Source organism: Notolepis coatsorum (genome assembly GCF_963971535.1).
Source record: "Notolepis coatsorum genome assembly, chromosome: 1".
In the NCBI taxonomy this organism is placed as follows: Eukaryota; Metazoa; Chordata; class Actinopteri; order Aulopiformes; family Paralepididae; genus Notolepis; species Notolepis coatsorum.
In genome coordinates this window covers 199,684,318-199,695,678 of record NC_140165.1, presented here as the reverse complement: position 1 = coordinate 199,695,678, position 11,361 = coordinate 199,684,318, and the positions used below count along the sequence as shown (strand labels likewise).

Sequence of the window (11,361 nt, the reverse complement as noted above, 5' to 3'; positions counted from 1 at the left end):
TACCCGAACATTCCTCTACCCCTCCCGGCCTTACACCCCGGAGGGAACCCCCCAGTGTCTCCAGTTGGTACCGGTGTGGCCCATATAATTGCTATACCACAGGTGGCGTCAGCTTAGACCCATCATAGTATTCCTACTATTCTCATTGACTTACACCATGACTGACTTTACGTATGTTCTTCGCCATACAAGCGCGAGCCTAATTCTCAATCTGTAACCTAACGTTGCTTAATAATAATAAATAACCCTCCAATATAATTTATGTGTCAAAGCCGTATTCTTGTGTGGGTGTTCACCATATATATTCATGTACTGTATGGCCAGTAATTAAAGTACATAACTAGTAGTGGTTTAATATATCACAATCTTTAATACAGTCAGGCTTTTGTAACCCCTCAGTTACAGGGACTGCAAACTCAAAAACATCATTCAACAGTAATACAGAGGGGTGTACAGGTATATTCAGAGTTAAGATATTTGATAATTGCTGGGTCACTTCTTTCCAGAATATCTTAACTGGAGGGCAGTCCCAGTACATGTGCATAAATGTACCCTCATCCCCATTTGTACATAAGGAGCATCTGGAGTCTTGTTTAAGACCCATTCTGTTCAGTCTTATAGGAGTCAGGTATGTCCTATGAATATAGTTAAGATTGATACGTGACGCAAGTCGAACATTTGCCCAGGCTTCTTGCCAATCAAAATTTATTTCCAGGTCTGGTATATCCCTCCTCCAGACTGAGTCTAGGTGGAGGATTTCATACGAGGACGTTAGTAATTGATGATAAAAATCTGATACAAAACCTCTCGATGTCTCTCTTTCATAGACTAATTTGTGGTATCTGTGGTGTACAATTGGTATCCTTAATGGGACACCATGAGCCTTCAAACATAACAATAACTGTGCGTAAAAATAATATGTGGAACTGGTGAGATTACATTTTTTGTGTATTTCCTCATAACTACAAAAACCCTGTTTGTTGAAAACATCTCCTAGTGTGTGTATGCCCTGCTTTTCCCATCTAGGGAATCTTATAGGTCGTTTTCCAATCAGGAGTGCATTGTTATTGAATAAAGGAGTATGATTATGCCATTTATGTGGGTTAGAATATTTTTTGTGTGTTTCACGCCATATCCTGATCGCATGAGTAATAATGGGGCCAAATTTGAGTTCGCATTGCTTAATTGATAATTTGGTGTATACTATGTCCTGCAGTCTATGTGGTGCTACTATATTTACTTCTAAATTTCTCCAGGATACTGATGCTTGGGGATCAAACCAGGTTGTCAGTGGTCTTAAAGTGTACGCCTTAAAATAGTGGAAAAAATCGGGAAATGCCATACCTCCGTCGGCTTTGTTTCTCTGTGCGGTGGATCTTTTTATACGTGGTGGTTTGTTATTCCAAATAAATCTGTATGCGGAAGAGTGTAATTTTTTCCAGTAACCATCTGGAGGGGGTAACGGTAGCATTGAGCTGATGAAGTTGATTCTCGGTAGGACATCCATCTTAACTATTGATACCCGTGCCTGTACTGAGTTTTTAAGTTTTGACCACCTGTCAAAGTCGTATTTGATTTTATTTTGGATTTTTATGTAATTGTGCTTCACCGTTTGGCTTATGGTAGGGAATACTTCAACTCCCAAACATCTAAAGTGTTTAACCATTGGTATTTCTTCTGGAAGGAGTACATTTTTTTTGCAGGGGCGTTAAGTGGAAGAAAAGCCGACTTTGGCCAATTTATCTTAAATCCCGATAGATCGCCAAAGTCATCAATCAACTTGAGAAGATGAGGCATTGCGGTGTTAGGGTTTTGCATGAACAGTATTACGTCGTCCGCATATAAACAAATTTTATGTTGTGTGCCCTTGATTACGATTGGTTCTATGGATTGGGATTGTCTTATATATTGTGCTAAAGGCTCTAATGATAAATCGAATAGTCCGGCACTAAGAGGGCAACCCTTGTTTAGAAGAGCGTGATACCGGAAAGATTTCGGAGGTGATTATACCTGTTGTAATCATGGCCGATGGGTCTTTGTATAATACTTTAATCATATCAATGAATCCTTTTCCTAACCCCATCCTTTCTAATACTGCCCATAGATACGACCATTTCAACCTATCAAAAGCTTTCATCGCATCCAGGGACAGCATCGCCTTAGGTGTGGTGTCGTCCTTGCTGGCATCTAGTACGTGTAGTAATCGTCTTATGTTATCCGTGATCAAGCGGCCTCTTATGAAGCCAGTCTGATCCGGATGAACTAAAGACGTCATATGCTTTTGAAGTCTGATGGCTAATACCTTAGAGTACAGTTTGATATCGGTTCCGAGGAGGCTTAAGGGTCTATAACTACCGCACTCGGTGGGGTCTTTGTCTTTTTTAAGGAGGACTGTTATGAGTGCAATATTGTCGTTCTTATGGAAGTTCCCCTCCTTGACTGAGTATAAAATCATATTAAGTAATAGGGGTCCAATTATGTCCCAACATGAGAGGTACATTTCTGGTGGGATACCGTCTCTTCCTGGAGCCCTACCACTTTGCATTTCGGATATGGCCTTCCTGAGTTCATCTAGTGTGATGGGTGTTTCTAACTGTTTAACGTCATCCTCTGATAGTTTGGGGAGGTTAATTTGATTAAGATATATGTCCATTTTGTTTTGATCGAAGGTCGTTTCTGATTTATACAAGTTGGAGTAGAACTCTTTGAATGTCGCATTTATTTTTTTAGGGTCTGTAACAAGTCCTTGTTGTGCTTTAATGGTAGTTATATCTGCAAATTTTGCGTTGACTCTTAATCGCATAGCTAGTAGGTGACTTGGTTTAGAACCTTGAGAGTAATGCTGTTATCTTATTTTTCGAATGGTGATCAGGAATTGGAATATACCATTTGGATACCATCTGATGTCAGGTAAGGAATCTATGTTATCAGTGTTAGGATAATCAGACTCGTTTTCGAGGAGATATACGTTTTTTTTATATGTGCTCTATCGGTTTCACTGTAAAATCCATGAGGAAATGAAAACAGCTATTATCAGCGCGCGCCTCGAACGTGCATGCGTGCACGTATACTATTGATCATCTAGCGTTTATTTGAAAATGATTCATAAATAGGCCGACAAATATCAACGTTCTGGAATATTCCAGTAAAAGGCGATTATCATAGAATGGGCTGTTTTTCACCTGAAAACGGGCGCTTTTCAAAATGCTCTCAAACGGAAATGAAGCGATAAAAAACCAATCTGCCTTGACAACACTGACTGGAAAATGATTCTTTGATAAGCGACGGGCAGATTAGACACATAGCCATAATTTAAAACATAGATTAGGTGATATTAACGTTAACATTGGCGCCGATGGTGGCATTCAAGCACTAAGTCGTGCGCCCCCTGGTGGCACTGAAAGTGTTAAAGACCCTCACCAGTCTTAAAATAACAAAAACAGTAAAGTGAACCAAACGTTTCCACAGCCCATGTAAAGCAGACATGACCCCTGGTTGTACAAAAATAATATATATACATATAGAGCATAGAAGCGCTCCACATAAATACACCATAAGACATAATCAAACCAATAGTTTTAGTCTTAGTCATGTGTCAAATGCTCCTTTTTCGTTTTCATCATATTTAGTCACCTTCATTTATTTTTCATTTTACTCTGTCAGTTTTAGTCAACTACAGGTCTGAGCATTTTAGTCTTAGTCAGTTTTAGTCTCGATTTTGTCTTTTTTGTTTTAGACTTAACACTTTGATTGCCTAAGGTTAAATTCATGATATACCATCCGTTGCCAGCTCTATTTAACATGGAGAAGTTCCCCTTCTTTGCAGGGCTATAATTTTTTAAATTCTATTTCTAGATTGCCATTATTAGGGCCCATTCAAGGTCCTATATGTATTGTTCATGGTGTAGCAACGTTAAACTTTTTCATTCACATATTCATACTAAAATATGATCTAAAGTATAAGTATGTTTTCATCTCTTTCTGCAGCTTTCTCCAGAATGTGATTTATAGCCCCAAATACATTATATTGATGATGAAATACAGTTTGGTAGGAATCTGTGCGAGATCAAAAATTTCAATTGGACGTACTTCTAGAAGTTTCTACGTATCATCTGATATTGACCGGATGGGCGGGGGATAGTTTATAATTCCGTGGGCAACGTTTTACCATTCATCTAATGTGGGTCAAATGTTCATCATAGCAGTTAGTATCGAAGACGGTAATTTTACATGCTAAAACTCACCCCAGTCTCCGCGGGCCGTTGGGCGATCAGCGTGGGGTAGACAGTTTTCCATTATGGGATGTTGAAACACCCGGTCCATTTCCAGGTTGTATAATAATATATACGTCCAAATCATGTTGTTTTTTTGAGTTATTCGCAGCGATCGGTGTTCACTGTGTGAAGACTGAGTCTCTCTAACATTAGCGAGTGCCCGGACCACATATGGAGTGAGTCCTGCCGGGTTAAAGGTAACATCCGTTTTTTTGATCTGCCGATCGGCCACCAGATGGCGGTCTTGAACCGCTAGAGGATTGAGAGGAGATCACACTTGTGTCTCAGGGCCCCGGAAAGGAAATATGATTCCGATCACAGATTTTTGAAATATTGATATCAAAGACGAGTTACGGCGTCTTCGGCAACTTGAGCATGGCGGGGAAGGACGCCTAAACTCGTCCTTTGGCAACTAAAGTGTTAATTTAGTCAGGGGAAAAAGCTTTGTTGACGACCATATTTAGTCATCATTTTCGTTGACAAAATTAACACTGGCCAGGTGTTAATGGAACGTGTATCTCATTTGACCATATGCCTGGTGCGACAGCCTCATGAATAGAATAGAATAGAATAGAAATACTTTATTCATCCCGAGGGAAATTTGGCACTACAAATCGCTCACAGTAAACAGTAAACATTTAGGGAGACAAAACAAGTCACGAATGAAGAATAAAATAAGCCTAAGAATAAAAATATATATAGGATATAGGATATATATTTCCTATGTTATGTTTATACATTCTAATATAAAATAATATTTTATATTATATTATACAGTCAAATATACAGAAATCAACAGTAAGTGTACAGTAAGTGTAATATTGAACAGTGTTGTTATGTATACACTTTCTAATATAAAATATACAGTAAAATATACAGAAGTGTACAGTAAGTGTAATATCCGTTTCATGTGGGCCCTGGGTGCCAAACGTGTGGCTCCAGCAGCCTGTTTAGATGCCAAGCTGCCATACTAATATGCATGTCACAGGAGGTTCAACATGGCTGCACTAATGGTAATAGGATACCAACAACTAGTTTAGGAAATGACAACTACTATAGATTTCATTGGCCATCAGACACAGCGCAAATGCTACCTGAGTTATGTTACATGAAAACTCCATATACAGAGGTTGTCTGTCACACACTATTGCTTACATTTCGCCACCTCCCATCTGAGTTTGACTGTGATCAGACTGAGACACAAGGATCATGCTCTGTTGCCCACTAGGGTGACATTGATAATGATGATTGCTAAATATCCAACCATTTGGCCTCTACCACCAAATTGTGACTCAGAGATTGATAATTACCACCAATTATCACAATCAGATATATCGCTGTTATCTGGCCCGCTTTCTCACTCCCTCGCTCACTCTCCTAGAACCTTCACTCACTCTCACTCCATCTCTCTCTGTTTTTTTTCATCTACAGTATAAACAGCCACCCAACCCCACCCCCTTTCTGTATCTCACTCTGACTCTTCTTGCTGGATCAATTAAGTCTTCAAGCCGGCTCCCTCCTCGATGTCACATCTGCTGATCCTCCTTCCTGCTACACTGCCTCCTCGATGTCACACCTGCTGATCCTCCTTCCTGCTACACTGCCTCCTCAAGTTCAAGTTCAAGTTCAAGTTCTTTAATAGTTGTCATACAGAAGTACAGAATACTTTCATACAAAATGCTTCTTACTGTTACGCTCCAGAGACTGTGCTAGACAAGATAGTATCAAATAACATAATAACATAATATAGCATGAATTTAGAAGAAGAAAATGAGGTCACAGTGTTCGGTATAGACATATGTACAATGTTCTGAGTTACCATATAATATACAATACACAATACTATGCAGTGTACTAATGTACAGTACTATCTAGTGCAAAGCAGAAATGGGATGAGGTACAATTTTAGGTACAATTTACAGTAAGGTGTACGAGTTGTAGTGCAATCCTTCATCCATAAATATAAAGTGTGGGGAGTGGGTGCTACAGTGTGTTTGTTTAAAGTGGGTGTGTGCTATAAGTGTGTGGAGTGGGTGCTACAGTGTGTTTGTTTAAAGTGAGTGTGTGCGTGTGGATGTGTGTGCTATGTGCGTTTGGTGGTTGTTGTTGTGTAGTGTTCATTCATTGTTCGTTTAGCAGCCTGATGGCCTGGGGATAGAAGCTTCTTCTGAGTCTTTCTGTGCTCGCCTTGAGACTCCTGTATCGCTTGCCTGACGGCAGCAGTTCAAAGAGGCAGTTGTTCGGGTGACTGGGGTCTTTAATGATTCTCTTAGCCTTGCCCTTGCAACGCTTGTAGTAAATGTTCTGGAGGGTGGGGAGCCCCCCTCCAATTGTGCGTTCGGCTGAACGTGTCACTCTTTGTAGTCTGCTTTGGTCTTGTGCAGTGCTATTCCCAAACCAGGAGGTGATGTTGCCGGTCAAGATGCTCTCTATTGTACATGAGTAGAAGTTCTTAAGGATCTTCTGGCTGACTTGGAACTTCCTTAGGCGCCTGAGGAAGTAGAGGCGTTGTCGTGCCTTCTTCACAACACTGTTAATGTGTGTGGTCCATGTCAAGTCCTCGGATATGTAGGCTCCGAGGTACTTAAAGCTGTTGACTCTCTCAACCGGTGCCCCGTCGATGCTCGATGTCACACCTGCTGATCCTCCTTCCTGCTACACTCCCTCCTCGATGTCACACCTGCTGATCCTCCTTCCTGCTACACTGCCTCCTCGATGTCACACCTGCTGATCCTCCTTCCTGCTACACTGCCTCCTCGATGTCACATCTGCTGATCCTCCTTCCTGCTACACTCCCTCCTCGATGTCACACCTGCTGATCCTCCTTCCTGCTACACTGCCTCCTCGATGTCACACCTGCTGATCCTCCTTCCTGCTACACTGCCTCCTCGATGTCACACCTGCTGATCCTCCTTCCTGCTACACTGCCTCCTCGATGTCACACCTGCTGATCCTCCTCCTTTTTTATCACACAAAATGACTAATTCCTCAGCTACTATAGTCACACATACGGTACAACTCTTCCACACACATGGTGACAAACGGCTGTTTTCTATCCTAAAATGTCAAAAGAGTCTTTGATGTCCACCCAAGAGGTCTTCTATAATGTGCTTCAGCTAATGGATTGTTTTTACCATGTGTATCGTCACTTACCACCAGGGGAAATGATCTGACTGAGTTACAAGTTGCTATAGTACATGGTGCTTTTTTCCACACGTGATGGAAATTCAAATGGAGAGACAGTAGTTAGCCTCATGGGAAGAGACAGGTGGAGCTTTCTGAACACACACACTCAGGAGTTTTGATGTCAGAATGACATTTCAGTCTGAGTTATTCACCATCATGATCCAGGCTGTTAATGGATGGAATACATAGGCATAGTTTGGTGTGTTTATGTTCATACATCCTCCCAGTATAGACTAGATGAGGTGGACAGGGACTATTCGCTATAGGTTTTGTGATCTCTTTGTTTCTATGCCAGAGGTTTGGAATAGCCATCATACACACAACTGACTAAGGCTATGGCCAAACAAATATCAGAATTTCAATCTAGCAACATGATGGCAAAGGATCACATCCATACACGTGTGGAGGAGCTGTCACAACTGAACAGAGACTGTCCCAAGCTCCGCCCTCTTTTCTTGACCCTCCAATCACAACCTTTGCTTTCCTCGGTCAAGCCAGGAGAGGGGGCGTAGCTTGGGATTGGTCAGCTTAAAGTCAGCCTTCATTTACATTTGGTCATTTAGCTGACGCTTTTATCCAAAGTGACTTACAAGTTCTGTATGAAAGTCAGCAGGAAGGGTACAACTCTTTCAGTGTTGAATACACATACTGTTACACCCCTAGTATGTATGTAGTGTGTGTATGTATGTATGTATGTATGTATGTATGTATGTATGTATGTATGTATGTATGTATGTATGTATGTATGTATGTATGTATGTATGTGTGTGTGTATGTATGTGTGTGTGTATGTATGTGTGTGTGTGTATGTATGTATGTATGTATGTATGTATGTATGTATGTATGTATGTATGTATGTATGTATGTATGTATGTATGTATGTATGTATGTATGTATGTATGTATGTATGTATGTATGTATGTATGTATGTATGTATGTATGTATGTATGTATGTATGTATGTATGTATGTATGTACGTATGTATGTACGTATGTATGTATGTAGTGTGTATGTATGTATGTATGTATGTATGTATGTATGCATGTATGTATGTATGTATGTATGTATGTATGTATGTATGTATGTATGTATGTATGTATGTATGTATGTATGTAGTGACTTACAAGTTCTGTATGAAAGTCAGCAGGAAGGGTACAACTCTTTCAGTGTTGAATACACATACTGTTACACCCCTAGTATGTATGTAGTGTGTGTATGTATGTATGTATGTATGTATGTATGTATGTATGTATGTATGTATGTATGTATGTATGTATGTATGTATGTATGTATGTATGTATGTATGTATGTATGTATGTATGTATGTATGTATGTATGTATGTATGTATGTATGTATGTATGTATGTATGTATGTATGTATGTATGTATGTATGTATGTATGTATGTATGTATGTATGTATGTATGTATGTATGTATGTATGTATGTATGTATGTATGTATGTATGTATGTATGTATGTATGTATGTATGTATGTATGTATGTATGTATGTATGTATGTATGTATGTATGTATGTATGTATGTATGTATGTATGTATGTATGTATGTATGTATGTATGTATGTATGGGTGTTTGTCTGTATGTGAGTCGTAGTGTGTCTTCTATACCTTCATGCTGGGCGGTGCTGTGCGGGGCGGCGAAGGGGGACATTCTCCCAAGGGCACATTGGAGATGGTCAGCAACTCCTGTTTCCTGAAGAAGAGGAAGAAGAAGAAGAAGAAGAAGAAGAAGAAGAAGAAGAAGAAGAAGAAGAAGAAGAAGAAGAAGAAGAAGAAGAAGAAGAAGAAGAAGAAGAAGAAGAAGAAGAAGAAGAAGAAGAAGAAGAAGAAGAAGAAGAAGAAGAAGAAGAAGAAGAAGAAGAAGAAGAAGAAGAACAGAGGATGAGGATGAGGATGAAGGAAGTGTTGTTTCTATTCTCTGGACCGTGCAGTGTATTCTGTAGCTGGACTCCACTGATGCACCTCTCTCTGTCTTTAAGGATGGATGAAGGGTGAGGGCGAGCAAAGGGAGATAGGCTAAGAGTGGAGGAAGAATCTCTCTCTCTCTCTCATCATTTTTAACGTCTGCACTTTGTGTAAGAATATTAATCGCAGGACCGTACAGTTTTTTTTCATGTTTCATACCGTTTCCTTCACAGTTTCTTTCCTTGACTTGATCCCCAGGATATCGATTAGCTGCAGTAACATATAACCCACAGCTGTGTGCTTCATTTGGCTCCCTAATCAAGCAATCTCCAGATTCCAAAATAATGACATTGGATTACAGACCATGGTTTTTTTGTTTGTTTGTTATTCTGAGAAAACATGTAATTTCTTGACAGGCTTAAATTAATAGAGGCACAGGGTACCATTACCAAGACCTCCCCATGGTAATACTGATGCCATCTGAAGAGCTCTTTCCAGTAGTACTTTGCATTCGAATAACTATGCATAACTATCATTTGAAGTTTTCTGTTCATGCTAGGTCAATGCAGGCCATCTTCTGCTTCCTTTGGAATTATGCAGCGAGGGGTTTCTTTCACAGATCCCCCCTCAGTTGTGAATGTGCTGTCTCTCTGTGTAGCACTGGAGGATAGAGTCTGGAGGAGGAGAGGGGCTTCAGAGGAGAGGAGCTTTAGAAGAAAGGTCCTGAGGGGCTCCTCTCTCTCTCTCTCTCTCTCTCTCTCTCTCTCTCTCTCTCTCTCTCTCTCTCTCTCTCTCTCTCTCTCTCTCTCTCTCTCTCTCTCTCTCTCTCTCTCTCTCTCTCTACCCAGGGGCATGACAGCACATTCATCAGCTCACATATTACGGTAAGTATTCTCCATGGGAGATAGATTACAGAAAGAGAGGGGGGGATAGCGAGAGAGAGGGAGAGATAGAGAGAGAGATAGAGAGAGGGGGAGGCTCAACCCTATGGGACTAACACTAGTTCATTTCTGAGCTAAGATCCATTGGCTTTAGGCATCTAAGTTTTATTAACCTTCGTGCACCCCACTAAAACACTGCACACGGTGTACCCTTTGGGACGTTTTATGTCCCATGTACTTCAAATGTAATATATATATTAGGGATGTCCGATATTATCGGCCTACCGATATTATCGGCCGATATCGGCATTAAAATGTGATATCGGAAAATATCGGTATCGTTTTTTTTTTTTTTTTTTTACATTTCTATAACCTTTATTTACCCAGGCAAGCAAATAAGAACAAATTCTGATTTTATTTATTGTCAAAAGTATGCATAATGTTGTGTTAATTCCACAACAAGAGATATGTAATGTTAATTACCTGAAATTATTCGATTTTTGTGGGGGGGGGAATCCCTGCATATATCGGTATCGGTTGATATCGGTTGATATCGGTATCGGAAATTAAGAGTTGGAAAATATCGGTATATCAGTATCGGTAAAAAAGCCAATATCGAGCATCCCTAATATATATATATTTACTTATGAATTTCTTTAAAAAAAAATTTATGAATACCATTATTAACTTCAGTCCTCAACATACATATAAAATATTCATACATTTTCAGGATTTTAACCCCTTAAATACCAGTTTGTGTGATTGAAGCGTGGCTTATTTTCAAGACAAAAAACACTAAGGGTTAATTATTTTCCATCCCATAAATGCTAATGTAATTTTTTTTGGGGTGGGATTATGAGAGCCTGGAGTGTCGAAGATTGGCAAAAAAAATAAGTTTGATACATAAAAAAGAATTTGTGCAGTGACACAGTGTATAAAACACTGCACACAATGTACCCTTTGGGACGTTTTCTGTCCCATGTACTTTACATGTAATATATATATATATATATTTTAAAATCCTCTCTTTCTCAGATTTTTCTCTGTTTTCTCCCCGTCCCAATTATTTTGTCATTGTGCCAATTCCCCCCCTCCCC

The 11,361-nt window shown here is 39.8% G+C and overlaps 1 protein-coding gene across 5 annotated transcripts in view; it reads right to left on the bottom strand.

Moving 5' to 3' along the window:
* Positions 1-11,361, bottom strand: part of rap1gap2a (RAP1 GTPase activating protein 2a) — a 518,359-nt gene that overhangs the window by 238,926 nt on the left and 268,072 nt on the right. For all 5 annotated transcript variants that reach the window (XM_084313633.1, XM_084313635.1, XM_084313634.1 and 2 more), the window contains exon 3: positions 9,087-9,171. In XM_084313633.1, coding sequence (XP_084169759.1) covers positions 9,087-9,171 — 85 coding nt within the window. The remainder of the gene's footprint in view (positions 1-9,086; positions 9,172-11,361) is intronic.